General features: G+C 34.8%; 1 protein-coding gene across 4 annotated transcripts in view; it reads left to right on the forward strand.

The window, feature by feature from the left end:
• The window catches only part of FMN2 (formin 2), a 154,788-nt gene that overhangs the window by 99,540 nt on the left and 35,255 nt on the right, over window positions 1–19,993 (forward strand). For all 4 annotated transcript variants that reach the window (XM_032185814.1, XM_032185816.1, XM_032185815.1 and 1 more), the window contains one exon: window positions 7,745–7,837. In XM_032185814.1, the coding sequence (XP_032041705.1) occupies window positions 7,745–7,837 (93 nt within the window). The remainder of the gene's footprint in view (window positions 1–7,744; window positions 7,838–19,993) is intronic.

Below are 19,993 nucleotides of genomic sequence, written 5' to 3' on the forward strand. Positions count from 1 at the left end.
TTATTTAAAAAAAAAAAAAAAAAAAAAGTTTTGTAGTCATAACGATAGCATTTCATTCTAGAAATGCTGTATTTTACCATATAAATATGTCAGTAACATACACAGAACCATACAGATATAAAGCATCTTCATGGTTTTGTAAAATAATTTTTATCACACTGTTTCACTGTTCTGAGCTAAGGCTTATTGTTGTATAAAAGTAGTAGTTATTCTGATATGTCTGGGAAGAAAAACCATTCATAATGTATGCTTTCATCCATTTGACTGTGGATGCTCTTGTCCATTTTTATGTTTTGTGAAGTATATGTCTTAAAATTTGTAAATGTTAGAATAGAGAAATCTCTTCAGGGATTCTAAATTAAATGCAAAAGACTTTCATAAAGCATGATGTGTGCCTGTTCCAAGATTAATAAGGCAGAAATTTTCATTTTTTCTGTATAAAAATAAAAACAAGTAAATGTCACCTAAGGAAGTATAGCAGAAACTCTACTAACCATACAATATAATTCTTGCAGATTATTCAGGCTTTTTTTGTCATTATTTTAAGATAATATCCACAGGGATAAACTTAATATGGTAGATTCTTTATAAGAAATTGAAGACCAAAAAACAAGTAGAGTTTTTTAAGAACAAACCAAATGAGTATGGCTCCATCTGTTGCTCCCAGATTTCACAGCTCTCCAGGATTCTTTAGCCTTTTTGACTTCAGTGACATATAGTTTGTTAAGCAACTTGATCCGCTTTTGATCTCTCCTGGCTGTCAGCAACGTTCCTTGATGCAGTCATGCCAAGCAATGACTTCTGTTCCTGTGTCATTCCACAGAAGAAACTTTAGCACTTGCCACATGACTTAAATCAACTCACCATGTAAAGAATATTTGGCATCCAGGGTCACAAGAATGATGCATGACTCTTGCTGATTAGGACCTGTGTTTTATATCCAGTATTATTAGCATATTTTTCTAGATACTTCAGAATGGTGGAGCAGAAAGATGTGGAAAACATGTATAAATTAATGTTTAATCTTCTCAATGTTCTGACATTCTCTGTAGATATAATTGTAATTTAGGAAAAATATGGATTTGTGGCCCATGAAATTCTTCAGGGCATCTATTTCGTTTAGGAAAGAACTAGGATGGTAATAACAGTATTTATGAAGTACTTACGGCAGGTTAAGACAGTTCAGAAACTGTTCTTTATCTACTTGTTAGCATTTTAGCTTTACAATAGTAAGTTCTTGCAAATCAAAAACTAATTCAACTGTCATTTATTGCAAAACTTTCACTGAAGCTCAGCTAAAATGGAATTAGAAACAACGTCAGGCAAAAAAAATAAATCTGACTAGTGGCATGTAGAGGAGAGTAATAACACCATATCATACAGACTGCTATAAAATCAAGTCAAAGTCATTACTTGTTTATATGCCATAGTATTGTCATACTTAATACCTTTGATTTAAAACTGATTACAAGTAATAATGATTATGATAATTTAAGTATTTGTTTTGTAGTGATGTTTTTTTTTTCCAACTGTTAGTGCTTGCAACTCATTGCAAAGTATCCATCCATAAGAAGCTAGGCCATATGGCCCAGGATATCTCTTTGATTTGAAATAAACAGGAGTGAAACTGTTTATAAATTGTTAAGCATTTGCAGAACACTGTTTTTTAAAATGTATGTTTTGAAAAAAGCCCCATAATAATTTGGAAAAATACATCTTCCCTATTTTTCCTGTGTTGCTTCGCTTCTTAGTATGACCTAAGCCTATTCAACTTTGATCTCTTGTTTTTAGGATTGATATGTGGTCTCAGGTTAATATTGTCTGTGTAAATCGGGATTAGAAGTAACATATCATGCAGTAGAAAGATTTCTTGTGGTTGAATCTGGGGTGGCATCAATATGGGACAGAGAGATAGGATAGTAGATGTGTTATGCTTTGGTTTCTTACCATTTTTATTTGCAGTTACCTATTATAACCTTTTTGGATTTTAAAAAATCACTCCTTTTGGCTTAGTAATGGTTACTACTGAAATTTAGACAGAGGCCCCAACCCTAAGAGTGTAGCCCAGCTGCAGTTTGGGGTGGCGTTTTCCTTTTCATGGCCAACTGTTGCGCTTGGGGTGCGTGGTGAGATCGCATCCACTGTTAGCTCTTTCATAGGTAATACTAACATATACAGGCTAAAATGCAAAAAATAAATTTGCACATCATCCTCTCCCCCACAGACACCCCAATGCTTTTTTTTTTTTCTTCCATATTTAGAAGACACAATTTACATCAAAGTTCTGATTATTGGGTTAAAACATTGGGCAACATTTCAGTGTCACTTCTTGATTGGGAACAGGAGCAGCATTAATTCCAACTTTACGTAACAGAAAGTTAAGCAGGCGTTTAGGGTACCACTACAGATAACAGGAAAGGAAGTGATTGCTCCCCTAAAACTAATTGCTAAGCAAGGTCTTGAGTCTTGCCTGGGGATTTGGATAGCTAAATTTAGTAAATGAATGCCATCCAAAGAGGCTTCCCACAAACCTGTTCTTTTTGAATGTACTCCTACGTTGTTATTATAAGCTCTTTGAAAAGAAGGCAGGGAGATGAAAAATTCAAATGAAAGAAAAAAAAATTCATTATTGGAAGTAATTCATTACAACTTCAAAAAACTTTAACAGAGGAGTCTGTGTTTCTGTTATTCTCTGTCAATAGCTTTGATATAACGGGGAATGAAGATTATCATGGTTAAGACATGCTTTATTTTAAGACCTTCTGTTATATGATCCATAGATCCATATTCTATTGAAAAGATGGTCTCAGCACTTTATAATAAAAAGCCAAATCTTTCAAGGTAAATATTTTTAAAAATGACAGAACACTAGTTGTTTTAGTCAATCCTACTGTTATCTGTACAATTTATCTTTACAGAAGCAGTTATTGCTTTAACCAAATTAAATCTTTACTTTTGCCTACTCATTAACAGCTATGCATCCAGAAATTCTAGCTGTTTGTTCTCCTATCACTGAAAGGGTTAATTGCTGCAGTTATACAGCATGCAGACTCTTAAACCCAAACCAGATGTAAACTAAAGCCAGGCTTTCAGTCAATCTGTGAGTCATATTTTACTGTCCTTAAAACTCCAAACAAGGAGCTGTCTATGGAATCCCTTGAAGATTCAGCAGTTCTTAGTGTAAGCCTTTACAATTCCAAAAAAAATAAGTAAAAGAAAATTAAGAGCTCTTTCTGTGCTTGTAGCTGAGTTCATCAGTTTCTTTCGATGAGATGAGCGTTCTCCTCTGTTAAAATCTAAACTCTCTTTTAAAGTCAGAAGTTTCATCTACATATATAAGGAATAAGAAAGGACTGAGGAAGTTGTGAAAGCAGTGGTTATGCTGTTATATACTTTTCAAGCAAGTTGGACACAGGCATATCTCCTGGGGGAGTCTGAGTACTCAGACCCTCTGAAAATCAGGGACAAAATTCCTTAAAGACATAAACAAATAGTCTATTAAATCTTACCGCAACTTGTTCTCTCAGGTATCTTAAACTCTTGAAAATCCACCTGAGTTCTACAGGACTCATATAAGTTTGTGGTTTCAGATGTGGTTCACCAAAATGCCTAACAAACCTCAGTTCATTAACCATCCTAAAATAATTCACAGTTCTGTTTGCTTTCTTATTGTTGGTCTGTTTTTTGTAGTTGCTGTTTGTTGTTATGTGACATGAAACTTGTATGTTTTGGAAGTGTTGAAAGAAAAATCATGTTTTTCCCTACTATCCTGATCGAAGACGATACAGTAAGCCTGAGGAGTCATTGATCATCTGCTCATGCATTTTGTTCAAAAAAGCATATTTTAATATGAGTAGCAGAGATGTGCACTTCCAAGAACTAAAATTTGGCATCCAGCAGAACTAGTTGGAAAACAGCAATAAAAATATACTTTAAATCTTGAAAACATTTTCTTCTTAAAAAAAGAAAAAACAATTGTTTTTTCTGAAATTAGGTTTATCTTAAATCACTTACTAGAGTCACTTAATGGAAGCATTAATACAGTGCATGGAATGCTTTGTGACTTCTCTTGCATTTTTGTAGATGTTTCTTAAACAGTATTGGCAGCTGTGAAACTTCATGCAGTTTTAGTATATTGACCTAAAGTAGGAGTAGTAGGTTTTTTTTTTTAAAGAGCAGTCTAACACAGATTTGAGAAATGGCAATTAATGGCATTTTCACATGGAAATAGTGAATGAAATTAGATTCTTGAGATACTGTGTATAGCTGTAATTAGATTTTATTTTTAATTCCTGATCTGTTTTTTTTTTTTTTTTACATCAATTTCCGTTTGTACGTATGGGCAAAAAGCTATCACTTTGAGACTGCTAGTTCAAAAAGCTATCTGATTTACTAATAGCTCATATATCAGTTTGAGACTGATAGCACATGAGACTTAGAAGTTCCTCTCAGAAAAGCTTCTCCAGAGAATCGCACACAGTCCCCTACAACTTATGAGAGGAGATGAAATTAGATGGACCGTTGGTCTTTTCCATTGTTGAAATACTGCTTATATGTTAATAATGATTTAGAAGGTTGAGAAAGAGGTGTCTCGGCATGCACCAACACCTGCTTAGGATTTGAAATCCTTGGAAGGTACAAAGTCAGTGCATGTGGACTGGGTAGCCAGGACTACAGACACCTTCACTATCTAAAGCAATGTGAGTAAGTTATCTTTCTTTCTGCCTGCTTGGGCAATGCCAGGTTCTGAGATAAGGTTCTATGTAGTGGTTGGCTTTTGTATTGGCCTACATGACTCCCATTTGTGGTGCCTTGAACACCATTCCATTTTAACATTATAAGAAAATTTATAATCTGCTTAAAATAAACAGAGGTATCTACACTAGTATTGTCTTTATGTTGCTTATACATCTCCCAACATGTAAGAATAACCAAACCTGTAAGCATAGGGTTGATAATACGCAAATTTTGAGTTTACTTGCTGGAATCAGAAAAGAGACAAGCTTTTGTTCTAGACAAAACTTTAACAAACTCATTACAGCAGATCTAATTTGCTACCCTAGTCCTTTGGTATCTGGGAGGTCTAGTTAAGCTGTTTTGTGGAAAATGTGATTAAGTATAGAGCTTGGGGGGGAGGGGGGGAATTAAATATGGAAGACTGGCATTTTTGCATACTTTTTTTTTTCCATGTTTCACCTCCACATTGCTTAGAAGTTATTAAATACACATCTGACATATTTATTCAGTATCACGTTCCTTCACTTGGGCAGAAATACTGGTAACTGTGTAGTGTTTTATGTTCCTTTCATATGATGACCACTTTAATTCCCTTAGTTACTGTGAGGAATAACAATACCTCATCCAAATAGAGGGGTTTTATGCTCTGGTGACAAATTACAGAACATGATAAATGAGTGCTATAACCAACAGGTTGGGCAAGGAGACCATGATTCCAAACTTGGTGCTTTGGAGAACTAGGAAACATGTAGAAGAGAGCTGACAGGACTGTTAATTCTTTAACGAAGAAAGCATCCAACGAGCTACTTTGTCTTGAACACTATCTGTCTCAAAGTAGGCAGATTACAACATAGGTATTAGTGTGGTAATAATGATAGCATTTCTCCCTCTTATTTATTTATTTATTTTTTTAAAGTTGGATATTAATATGGTATTTTTCTATAAAGCAAAAAAAAAAAAGGGGGGGGAGGGGTCTGTGTTTTTTTAAGTGACTTGCACATCATTAGCAATTCAGGAATATGGTCAAAACCAAACCTGATCTGCTGTTCTTCTGAACGTGATTAATTGTAGTCTTTTCATGTAGGGAGAAGGGGGGAAAAAAAAAAAGAAACACACAAAAAGCAATCCAGAGAAACAAAGATATAATTAACTCCGCTCCCCCTCCCTCCCCCAGCACATACACAAACAAACCAACCATGGTAGGGCTCTTCCGGTATCTGACTGGTTAAGACATTTCATTCTGACCATATTACTTATGTTTCTATTTTTCATAGCAAGTTGAATACAAAATATGGTATATCCCTGCATTTCCTTATAGATTTTGAAAAAGGACTGCTTCAGGCTATTGGAATGAGGTATAAAACTAAGGTCTCTATGAACCTTAACCCTGTGAAGAATATGTAATACATATTTTGGAAACAGATATGGAATTTGAGTGACATGAAATGGATGGTTATGGCAGGGTCTATAGCGTCTCACAACTTTGTCACTAAATAGGTGAAAAGAATAGTGTAAAAATGTTATTGTCAGAATTAATTCCTTTGCAGAATGATACATAATTCCTCTATTTTGTCTGTCCTATGCTGTATGAAAATTCAAGGAACTTTTAAAGACCTTAAAGATACTTTGAGAACTTTTGGGACTAGGTAAAGGTGAATCAATTTCCACAGCTAACATTACAAAAGAGTGATGTGACTACCATCATATCTGTTTACCTTGTTGGTGCTTGAATGACTAGGCACAGATCTACAGTGGGCTGGCTGATGAGCATTTGTTATAGATATAGATATTTGTTATATATATTTAATTACATTATCTTTAATTGCAATACCACCACCATGCTCTTCCTGATCTGTCATTAATTTGTTGCTGTAAACTAGATAATGTTATTATTACAGGTTGTGAACTCATGCTTGGTTAGGTAAGAATGACCTGACAACTAATTATTATTATTTTTTTAAATTCCTGAAATCCTTTAAAATATTACAGAATTACATTTTTGGAACACAATGTATTTAAGGCTACTATTTGTTTATTTCCGGTCATCAAAAACAGACCATTTCTCATTCGTAGATATTTGGACTGATCCCATTTGGACTGATCCCATCATGTATATTTAAAGTAGATAGTTGTAATAGTGCATTCTGAATCTTCATTTTTTTTTAATCTCTAATTATTTTTTGTTTGTAAAGACGTAGCAATAATCCTGTTTCTCTGAAGTATACATTCTCTGGAGTGTAAACGAGAAGGAATACATTTTTTGCATATGTGCACTTTTATTGGAAAACTTCAGGCAGAGTCATTTTCCAGATGTAGTGTCAATTATTTTGTTGCCCCAGACAGAATTACCTTGGTTCATCTGTGGGAATATGGTGGTACCACCTAACCAATTACTTATATGTCAGGGAAGCTTTGGGCTCAAACTTTGCCCTGGTCTCTGGTGCAGTAAGAACCTAGCTGTCCTCCCCCAAGGTCTCTTCAAGCTATAATGGCTCTACTCTCATATTCTTGCACTTCAATAATTTTTCACTGTTACTTTTGAACAATTCAAAACACTTAACCACACCTGTGTTTTTTTGCAGGTATTAAGCCATAACCTATACTTTATGCACTGTAATTAAGGTCCCTCCAAACAGTTTGTGCTGGTTTTGCAACTGAATTTTATTTTTATTAAGGTATTTTCACCTAAGTCCACGTATATCAACCTGACTTGCAATCACTGTTCATAATCACTGGTCAGTCTCTTAAATTTGCCTGTCTTCTTCAAAACAGTTGAATGCTTTTGTTAATCTCACTACTGCTATCTTTACGTTTTGGTCAAAAACGTTCAATCACAGCATAGCTGTTCCTGAATATATTATCATAGTGTATGTACTTGAAATAGTATGCTTGAGGAACATATTCCAGCAATTTCACTGAGTATATGTTAATTCAAGGGTGTCTTTTATTACAGCGTGTAGATCCATACTATGATGTGTCTTAAGCTAATCTGTTATTTCAATTTCAGTATGTGAGACAGAAGCAGCAAAAGTTTATCAGCTATCACTAGAAGAGCACCTCCAGCCTTTCAAAGACAGCATGGAACAATTCATTAGTCAAGGTAAATAATGAAACGTCACTTAACCTTTTAATGACATTTCAAAGGCAAGTTATGGGAACAGTGTTTATACATTGTGGGAAAGAGACTGTTTATTTTGGCATCATAGAAAGATGTGGATTAGTTTAATCAGATGCCACACAGTTCTAAAAGATTTACAAAATGATTCTGTTGTACTGTAGGTGACTCATTCTCTTTTGCATGACAGCAAAGACAAATGCTATTGGCTCAAGTATGTGATCTTCCGATAAGTTCAGCATTCCAGAGAAAACAATTTTACAACCTTTTTTTCCTTGAAAAATTACTGAAGCTGGAACTGTGTCATTAACTTCTTTCCAAAGAGATAATTCTTTTGTATTTGCCAGAAACATGGAGTAAGCATAGCAAAAGTAGTTAAAGCTTTTCCAGATATAAGGCAAATCCATATGCAGTAGTTGGATGTGATTAATGGAAAATGCTGCAAGATAAAATATATTGGAAGTATTCATGATGAACTGGCATCCTGAGTGCTGGATGGACCAAAAAAAATTAAAAATGAATAGAATATGCTTTACTAGTCTCTTTTACAATGTTATAGGAAGCGTGGATAGCTAATTTTTGACTAGTGGTGTATCAGAGCATCTCTTGAAACACTGCTCTGAAAGAGTATATTCTGTCTAGACCAGTTCATATTTTGATACAACTTGGAGTTGAATACATCAGGGTGACAATGGCCTGATGAGTTACACTAATGTAATTTTAACTTAGTCACATTACTTCTCTTTCTGCTTTGACATTACATTTTATAATAGAAGACAGATCTGTTACTGATCAGATGACTTATATGAGAAGTCACTTTCTACTTATTCAATGTAACACAGATCTAGGCTAATGAATTACTGAGAGATAATAAGCTATTTTTTAGAGAAATCATTATCAACTGTCTATGCTGTATGTTTGAGAGGCCAGCCAGGTATGCACTTTTTCTTTGGTTGGAATATCTATGGTGATCTGTCCAAACACTTTAAAAACTAATATATATATATATATATGTTAGCATTCCAGAACATACTGGTCCATGCTATAAGATTCCCAATTACAGTGAATAAATTCTGATTAAAATTTGTATATATGAGTATTGCAAAAACATTATTTTGAATTAACTGATGTGAACTGATACTTCCTGAGATAAACACACATTTAACAAATCTGGCAAGCAGAATGTTGTGTCCTTCATCAGTAGATATGAGTAACAGAATAACAATTCAAATATGGGGCTTATAATACATCAGAGGTGTATCAGTTAAATTTCTTTCAGTTTTTATAAATCAGAGCAGTCTGGGAAGTATCTGACTCTAGAGTAGCTTACTTTCATTTTTGACTATGGCTTATAGAGGATAATTGCATACAAGGTAAGCCACAGTAATTTGTTTTGTTTTTGCAAGGGTGTGTGTTTTTTTTCACCTTGATTACGTGTATGTATTTAAGGAAAGTGTGGAAAAAAACACATATAGATATGCATCTCATCCATGAAGAACGTTGCTGAGTTTCCATGTTAATAGTGGATATTACCAGGTCATTGACAAAAAGAGAAATCCATAATGTCAGTAAAAATATCATGGTTGCATTTTAATTAAAATAATTAGAAATGTAAATGTGAATACAGTGAATTGTGACTAAACAATTTCTACACTGATTTAAAACTCTTTAAAAGACTATTTTGCAGAATTATATTACAATATAAGGCAGACAAAGGTTAACGTATAAGAAAAAAGAATCCCTGGTTAAGTTCCAAAAATAAAGTAATTTTAAATACCTTTCATTATGAAATCCTTTGTTTTTACTTCATAGGATTGAATTCAGACTTGAAAGAGGCCATGTTTAAAGCAGGATTTCTCTTTCCTGTTCAGTGTTTGACAGGCTTTTGATCTAGATATTTTTTCTAAGGGCTTTTGTTGTTTATGTAGACATAATCGATGAGTCTTTTCAGCTAGACTGCACACATGATCATTTAGAAAAACAGAGGGACAATTCTTGGCACCTTTTGGGGATTTGTGTTTATATAACATATGCTCTGGGCAAAGAAAAATCAAGCTTTAAGTTTTATCTTTTAAAGTTCCAGTTTCTCTAAAGTCAGAAAAAGTTTTAACTTATAATTCAGATGAAAAGCATTTTTCATAGGGTTAAATAATTTGGCATGTTTATATGATGCCTTTTCAGAGTAGATAACTTGTGTGCATAATGGGACTCAAAAGTTCAAAGTAGCTAGTTTATTCACTTAAACTTGTTGCTAGCAGTTAAAATGGAAAATGGGTTTCCCATCGGCAAGAATACTTGGACATCAAATTAAATATCCTTGGCAAGGGGTTAGAAAGGCACTTTTTATAAGAATAGTTACTGTCTGGCACAGTTATGTAACTTTGAATTAAGTTACTGTAACTAGTCTACCTGATTGTATTAATAAAAGAAAAAAAACACAACACTTAATGTTAACACTTTTATTAGAGCCGTTAGAGGCAAAAATGGCTGTGTAATAGAGTTCTTCTAGCGGAGTTGTAAAGATCATTCATTCAAAGGATAAAAAAGGGGAAGAAATATGGAATGTGTTCAGTCATAACATTTTAGATAAAAATGCTAGTGGTATGTACAATTGAGGCTGTCCAGCGCTTCTCTTGCTAGCCCACTCAGTAGATTAAATAGTCATCATATTCATCAAAATAAGCAAAGTAGTAAAAGGATGTCAGTCTTTTTCTGATGGACTTCAGGGCCACTTATAAAATGATTATTCTCCTTAGCAAAAGATTAAATCTATCCTCTGTCCTACCCTCTCTACGCTGGCTCAGTGAATATTTGCAAGCACTCCCTATCCTGTGCATTTAATTTTGGAGGGCCTACGTGCCTTGAAACTTCCAAAGCAACCCTCTGTTCTCCCATGTTTTCTGTCCTTCTCTCACTTGGAGCCGCATGCACTCAAAAATGCACAACATACAGGACTTCTGTATTTCTCAAATTAACATATGACTAATTTTTGCTGAAATTCTCCGTACTCACAGATCCTTTTTTTAAAGACACTTCCAGAAAAGAGATTTAAGAGATTGTCAGAATATACAGGACTTCTAAGAAGTATATTGTTTTATTTATTACATATTTCTAAGCATTTGTTTAAAGACTTAAAGTACTAAAAGTACTAGACTTAAAGTACTAAATAAGTACTATTTGCATCTCTCCAATACAGGAGTGTAATCTTTACTGAAGTTTTCTTTCTGTGAGTTACTCCAAACAAGTTATCGGGATTTGAATAAGAGAGATCATAAAAGAAAACTACCTGAAAATGCTGTCCCCTTTGGAACTGTACTTTGTTGTGGGTGGAATAGTGACACACAAACATCTGAGATCACATCCACCAGTTCAGGAAGCTTTGGAAATCACTTCTTTTCCTGGGGGCAAGCCTTCTTAGGACACACAGAAGACAGTAGAAACAGTATCATGCAAGATATAGAGGAAATTTGTTAGAGGTTAGTAATCCTTTAACACTTGATAGGATAGCTAGCTCATGTTAAATAAATAAATAAATGAAGGTGTGTGGATGAACTGCAACTGAGTTTCAATGCCCAGGTTTTAACTGTGGTTAACTTTGCAGCGAAAAGCAGTTTTTGGGAGCCCCAGGGACTCCAGATCGGCTGTGCATTCTTGTCAGCCTGATAAGGCAGGAAATTTCTAAGGAGAAATTCTAAGGAGGCAGTAGCCACTGCACCCTTATAGAAGTTTGGTTTGGGACTTGGAAAGAGGCAAAATATTCAAAACAGATTTTCACCTTTATAAATTGTGTGAATGTGACAGACTTCAAATCTGAGGAAATCATTGAATATTGTGTTAGCCTCTGAATATGATAACCATTAGGTTTGGATTTTTAAAAAAAGTGTTATAGTGTAGGATACTTGAGCACTAGAATGTATTGCTTTTAAAAGAAGTGAAAACATACTTTTCAGGTGATTAGCTAGTTCATCTGGAAAAGGGAATAATTCCAGTTCAGGCGAACAAGGTGACCTTTCAACCTGTGGCTCCTTCTGGTCTTACTTCACAAAATTCTGCAATTGTTAGTGAGTGCCAGCCCCACGTTTCATGCTGCTGGACTCTTCTCCAGGCCCAAGTTCTAGCCTCATCCTTATGATCTTGCAGAACAAAGATGCTAAAATCGTCCTCGTGATGGAACTGACTGTAACCATCTCCTTCTCTTGCCAGAAAGAGCATTCAGAAATCCAGTTTCCAAACCTTTAGTAAATGAATGTATAAATCACAAAGTGTGTTGTATTTATCTTTATAGCTGCAACCAGCTAGTTGGACATAACTTGTTCTTTTAGGTCAAGCAGCAAAAGGCTGTGCATCATCATATGATGGATTGTGAGTAAGACTAAAGCATCAGACTGACTTTTGGATGGCTGGGTTCAGTTCCTGGCTCCAGAAGTACTGTAGATGATTGCGAAATGAATGCTGCTAGGATAATCTTAATTCTGGCATTTTCTAACGTAGAAATGATTGATTTTGCAGATTACATTTTCCTTAAATGTTGCTTTTATAATTTGATTAATATAGGGGAGAATGTAGCACTATTTCTTATTTTTTTTCTAAAAATAATTTGAGAAAATGACTAAAACCATTAGGAATTATATATGAAGAAATATTTTTGGTTTTGTTTTTCTTTTAAAAATACAACACTAGAGGGTCAGGTATTGCTAGATTTATGTGGAGACATTCACTTTAAATATTATCAAAATACACTCATTACTGAGACAATTTTTCTAAATCATTGATCATCAAATCATCTTGAGATAGAGCAACATACAATCACTAGAACAAAAGTGCAGGAATTCACACTTAAACTAGTTCCATGAATGTTTACATTTTTATGTTGGTGTTCTTTTCATTGGATTATTGAATGAGCTTTTAAAACTTTTTCTTTGAGTGCTGAAAGTATTTTTGTAATCTCACACTGACATCTTAATGCTAATAAATAGTTTAACCTCGGTATTGTATAAACTTGTCCCTACCTCAGATGTCAGCACCTCCATTGGTGTACATTATTACCTAATAATCCGAATTCACATTCTGTTGTATTTGCAACACTAAACAGAGTTCACTGAATTAGCCTCTCCTTACCTCAACGTCCATGAAAGGACAAACCTTTGGACGTGGCATGGCAGCTGTTTGTGTCTTTGGCACAGGACCTCATTGAAACATTATTTTTTTTTGGCATAGGCATCAGTACAGTGATGGCAGACAACGCAGGTGTGTTGTAAGAAAGAAGGGCATTGGTTTTGCTAGTGGTTGGGAAGAGTATGTGAGTGTCATAATGTCATCCACCCCAAAACTATTTGGAATGAGTGCAGCAGATTACTGAAGTTACTGAAAAGTTTATAGATATTTATAGGCAAAGATAATCCAATCCACATTTTAATCTCCTTCTTCTGTAAAATCCAAAAAGCATTCAAATAACATTGCTTTTACCATCTACTTCTTGGGGTGGTGAAAAAAAATAGAGATATTAAAACTTAAGCAAGACAACTTTGTTCCTGTATTGTCTCTAATTATCATGGCATTGCATGTTCTTCAGCAGTCCAGAGTCCAGGCTTACAGCTGGACAGCCTTGCTTTTAAATTAGACCTGAGACCTCTTGCAGGATCTTTACTTAATAATGCATATTTAGTCCTATGTATGCTAGCTAACTGCATGTCTGTTAAGGGTCTAGTCTTGACTTCACGATGCGCTGTGTACAACTTTAGAAACACTAGTATGGGGAGTGGTGGTCAAAACTGTATATGAAATATGATGTATTTTACTTCTTTGCATGTGACATTTAACAACATAATAATGAATAGTCACAAAATGCACATAACTAGAGTATGATAGCATGGTATTTTTTGGAAGTTGTTGGAACTGGGTCCCACTTCCTTCAGCTTACAGTAGATGTCATCTTTCAAAGGGTGATAATAACCTATCTCTTTACTGTTGCCTGAGATGGATTAACAGAAGAAACTAATGTAGAGAAAATTCAGATCTTGAAACATGTATTGAGGGCTAGGCAGGACTTGTGCTGAGTTTTGTTGTTCTTATTTATTTGAGGAATCAGGTTCCTCAAGTATAATTGATCGGAATCAATATAAATGTTTGTTTAACTCACAGGTGTTGAAAAAAATTGAAAAAACATAATTAGAAAAATGTCCAGCATGTTAGATGCTCTATTCCCAGTTATCCTCAAGAAACTGAGGCCTGAGTGAAGTATTTATATGTCCTGTTTCATGTATGCATGAAAATTTTAGAAAAATGGGGGAGAAGGGAGTAGGTGTTCTTCCTGCTCACTACCTTCTATGGGTGTTATAGGAAATCCAGAAGGATCTAAGGATCCTTCTGGGTTTCCAGAAGTTCTTTCTTCTTTTTGCAAAGCTTTTTTAGATTTCTCATCTTTGTTTACTATAAATAGAAATTCTCAAAACTATAGCAACGTAGCTCTAACGATTCATCATAAAGGAGTTGTATCTGTCAAAACCAAAAACAAACAGAAGAACACAACAAACAACAACCCACATCCTGGCTTCACTTGAAAGTTACTGGAAAGATCATGCATAATTAATTATAAAGAAAGAATTAATACCCTTATATAAAGGGGGGAGGGGAGGAGAGAAGCAAAAAGATCTAGGAGATAGAGAAGAAGATGAAAGGATTGATTCTTGTCTTCCATCTGAGATTACTCAGATGCATTCCTGTATTCAATTACCTGAGAAGATGTGATATTCCCTTAAGAGAGATCAGGAGATCGGAAGGGATGGCAGTTTCGTGCATCTTCTTACTCATAGCCCTTTGAAACTGGTTCAGTAGAAGTAGCGTAAATTGCAACAGGGTTTGTGGCCAGGTGGTGTCTACAGACAGTAATCGCTGGGTCAAGATCATGGCACAGGCTAAAAGCAAACTGTTCCGTGGAACGTAAGCTCCAGGTGGGTATTTGAATGCTATTTATAGACCTTGGAGGTCTACTCAGAATCGTTTCTGAATCTGAACCAAAGGGTCGACCTGTTTTGTGACTATGCTTATCTGGTAGATTTGCACACAAATTATTTTTTAACTGTTTAAGTCCCTTTTCTCTCATAAAATTTCTGTTATTGCAGGTTATAAGCTTATATTTGCATATTAATATTGCATTTTAAGCTTTTTTCTTTACAAAGCCACTGAGAACCAGTGACATCATCATTTAAAGTTTAATGATCATCTAATCCTTGTTTACAGTTTTGCCAGAAACCCACCTCCTTTTTTGATAGATTCCACCTAAAATGACTAGTTAGCTTTCCCCAGTGCCACTCTTCTCCCCAACCACGTTATGGTTATTAAATTAAACAGGCAAAGAGAACAAACAACAACAAAAATATAAATTTAGTCAAAGAACACTCAGAAGACCAAAGGGGAGAAGAAAAGATTTTTTTGTTGTTGTTGTTGCCTACTTTAAGAGCTTTGCACTCACCATGTGTCTTTATTGTTTTTTGATAGTTAATATTGTCAAGATGTTTCAAAACAAGCATTGAACAATGTGCTTATTTCCAGACCAAATAAAATAGTTGTGTTATTTAAGTGTGTTCTGAGGGATATCTAAAAACTGCATGTACCACAAAAAAAAAAAAATGGAGGAACTCTCCTAGAAGCTTTGGCAGAGGTCCTGCGGACTTGAACCTTAGACCCTAATAATACAAGAGTGACTACATGCTTTGTTCATGCAACATCTTATCACTCTCCTCTCCTACTCACATGTTTGAGATAATCTGCCCAAGGTTTCCTCATAGCCTCAGATAGGCGTTTCAAGTCCTCAGATCCCAATGGAGTAGGTCAGCAGCATGTTTTAAGAAAGTCTATCCCTCAACTTTGTATTTATTTATTTTTTTGGTCTGTTTGGCCCTTACTGTTTTTTTGTTGTTGTTTTTATTTTTTTTTATGCAAGGGATGGTTTGGGTTAAGATATTTGCTATATTTTGTAATATTTTCAGAACCACATCTAATATTAATTCTGTGGGGGAAAAAAGTTCTTTAAAGATCATGGTAAAACTGCAGAAAAGGTTTGTAAAAGTTTTGAAAACAGAGAGTTTTGTTTGTTTTTTCAGTAAAAATAATTTCTAAGAATTCCACTGCTTTTAAAATGTACGTAGTGCAAGGCAGAATACTCCCTTTTTAAAGCAGTAGTTTCAAGTCTTTGACCTCTCCATTAGTCTTAGTGCAGATATTTCCTAAAATTTTTAAGTCCATTGGAAGCGGTGATAAAGAATGGAATGTTGCACTTCCAAATAAGAAATTGCAAGAACTGATAACAGGGAAAATAGAACTTATATCCAATGCCTGTACAGAACATAATCATATACATACAGAAAATCAGATATTTTTAATATATTAGATATTATTTTATTTTTGACAACAGCTTTAATGCAGAAAGTACAATGATTACATTTAGAAGAGACTGATATAAAAAGTTCATTGGACTGAAAATGAGAATATACTTGGCAGCATTCTTAGTTCAGAGAGTGGCTTGATTCCTAAAAAGGTTTTAGCATAATATGTCTGAAATGTCAGTTGTCGTGATCAGAAGGGACAATTCATGGTCAAAAATAACTTCTATATCCTTACCTTTGAACCCCTCTCAATTTCATTTAATCATCTAGGCTTCTAAAAAAATAAATAACAACAAAAACAAATCACACACGCACACAAAATTTTCACCTACCAGTGAACAATACTGTTCTGCTAAACACTGTAATTTTCTAGAATGCCTGTGTTTCATTCTTTCATTTGGTTTTGTATAACATTTCGGGTTTTCTTAACTGTGTAGATCACTTTGGTATGACTGTTCATATACATGCCTTTGCAGAAGTTTGTATGTAACTTTGCAGGACTGGAATATAGAAGAATTGGAAGAGCAAACACAATAATGGTGTGCTAACATTCAAGACTGTATCTATGCTGATGACGACACCTTTTATATGTTAAATTTATTAGACATCACTTGTGAGGCTTTGTGGGAAATAGCATTTTGATTGCATTAAAGCAACCTTTATGTCCCGGTTATTAAACATCAAACAATAGATTAAAGCAAATACAAAAGTAACGCTACAAATTAGACTATCTGATGTAAATTTTGATGAAATGCATATAACCTGTAGTTAGATGAATAGTCTGGGATATAGTGCAAGCCTCACGCTTGGAAGGAATGATATAGGGAGGAAGGAATGTACTTGAATTTTGACCAAATATATGAAGTATTTAGGAAATACAGAGCTTGCAGTAAATGGGGACAAACATGAAATAGTATGAAGATATCTTAACAGAAAAAGCAGGCAAACAGTAGAACATTGTCCCATAAGAAGACGTTAAGAGATGCTTTCAAAAGAAAAAGTGAGAAAGGAGTAAGTTAATTTAGTATATGTCATGAATATAAAAGGCATCTTCTCTTCCTTGTTCTATGAGAGGTCATTTTCACTCTAAAGTGTTCCCTTTTCAATAATGCAATGTTTGTCAATATGACCTGAGGTTATTTTTCAATTAAGTAGATTTTACAGGATATATATGCTTTCAGGATTATGAGAGCTGCATATAAAGACCTACAATGTGTTGAATGTATGTAGGCAGAGTTACAAATCTAAGTATTACCTTTTGTTCCCCTCTGCATTATGTGAAATACTAACTGGACTAATGCTTCCGGGTGTGATATAGATTTTATAGGTATTTATTAGATTTGAAACAATATCTTTGGAGGCAGTTCAGAAAATTAGTGTCAAGGATCAAGAACGCTAATTTCAGTGCAGGGGGTTGAGGAAAAGATGTTGAGTCAATAAAATATGGAATATTTTTAGTTGGCAAAAAATACTGACCCATGAATGGGAACCTCTGCATCTGTCATAAGGGCCTGCAAAAAGTTCCTGATGTGATCAGTAGAAGTATATATATATTTTATATATAAACGTATACAAAATCAGATGAGACTACAAGACCTCTTTTAATATTTTTCAAAGAAAAGCTGTAAGACTTTCTGAAGTTTTCTGAAGAAGTCTTGCTTCTTCAGGACAAAGAGAGAGGGGGGGAATTTCAGTGGCTGAGCTGCGTACCCTGATGTGCTCAGTACCCTTGAAGATGACAGATTTTCCTGCACCAGCTATTGTCATGGTAGGTTCACTGTGAAATGGGTAGGGATTTTCTCCTTTTTGCTTCACCTGTTGGAGAAGTTCTCATCTGTGAAAGGAAACAGACTTTTCTTCCAACACTCCTCTCCCCACATGGCTGCCTTTCAGCTTGTATTTAGCACTTAATTGATATAGGCTGCTAAGAAAGAATGACAAGAAAGTGCCTTTCAGGTACTCTGTTTACCAGTTGTGATGTACTGCTTTGGAGGAAGAAGTGACAGTAAAGATGCATTATATTCAATGAAATGGAAAAGTCTAATGCAGTATGGGGAATCTTCGGCTGAATCTGTCATAGCTGTAACATTCAGAAATACCTGGAGCTTTTGAGGAAAAACTATATTAAAAACATTACTCCCTTGTTGAAACAGAAAAAATGGGTTGAAAATAATTTACCAAAGGAGCAATTAGTATGACAAAATACCAGCAACCACTAATATTAGGTGATCATGTCAGTGGCCAATTTCAGAACTTAGCAGACTCTCTAGCTACTTCAGAAATCTAGTAGTTATTCCAGTGTACGCATATGACAATAAAACTTTTGTTGTTTTGATAACCAACAAGGGAAGAAAGCATCCTGTTAAATCTCAGTGAATGTCTTTGACTAGCTATTGTCCACAGCTTTCAGTTGTTTACACTAGTACAGAAGTAGTAATTTAAATGTTTGCTTTGGACTGCGACAGATCCTTGAGTGTGTGTACCATGTTTTCTTCTCTTCCACTGGTGTCAACTGTCATCTTGTTGGAGCAGAAACATTTAAATACTGTTCTTTAACTTTCTTTTTCATCTTGAAAAACAAGAAAGCAAATGGATTGCAAGTCTGATTCACACCTGAATAATGTCCTTTTGATAACATTAAAAAGATTTAGAGGTGTCATGTCATCACATGTTTGGAACAGACTACAACGGAATTCTCTTAGAGAAAACTCTTTCCTTGCAAGACTGTTAATGCTAAGAGGTGATCTGATGCAGAATGAAATCTCAGGGGGTATAGTAACTGCCTTATGCATATGTGCTTATTAGCTTAAAAACAAACAAAAACTATTACATACACCTGAATAATTCAGGAATTTTCAAGATTCTTTGTGTAGTACCCATTCTATAGGAAATGATTAAAAGTACAGATACATGCTTCTAAATTAGAATGGAAGAAAAGAAAAGTTGTTGCAGCATGGAAACATTCTAACACACTGATAAGCCTTGTACAATTTGTACTTGCACTCTTCGAAAAAAATAATAATTATAAAATATTTGCTCTATTGCTTTTTTAGGTAAGTAATTGTTTATAAGCATGCGTATAATGGTTGGGATGATGAAAAAGCCAAAACTAGACAGTTCAGATGTTGTGTCCAATCAATCCTGTAAGATTATAAAAAGGGTTCTATCCAGCAGATATAAGTACTAAAAGACTATCCTAAGCTGGAACATGCTAGCCTCCATTTACAAGCATTGTTTAACTGAGAGGATTTCAAATTATATGTTTCAGTAACAGCACTGCTTATTTTAGAAACTGTATCAGAAGGTACATTAGTAAAAGTGTTAATGTAAAATTATATATTCTCCCTTCATCCAAGGAGTCTGTGTGGAGTTTCTTCTCTCTTGCACCATATGGTTCTACAACAAATCATACCTTGACTTTCAGGATTGAAGTAAAAAATCTGTCAAAGCTGCCAGGTTTCACCTGGTTTCATATCCAAAGCAAGACAAGGCTTTCAAGCAAAACTATAAGTCAGCCCAGATTCACTCAACACTGGGCCCAGGTTCACTCAGAAGGGTTTTGAGCCCTCAGAAACCTTTTGAAGAATCTGGGCCGAGTTTCAAGTCAGTAATGAAACCCGTAATCAGGCAGGCTTCACGTTCTTTTGAGTTTCCTTGAGAACATTTACCCAGTACTCCCTCAAGTTTCCTGTGGTTTGCTGGGATTTCTTTTTCACTTCAAACAAAACAACGATGGAGCCTTAGTCTTCAAATAACA

This window comes from Aythya fuligula, chromosome 3, assembly GCF_009819795.1.
Source record: "Aythya fuligula isolate bAytFul2 chromosome 3, bAytFul2.pri, whole genome shotgun sequence".
NCBI classification, from domain to species: Eukaryota; Metazoa; Chordata; class Aves; order Anseriformes; family Anatidae; genus Aythya; species Aythya fuligula.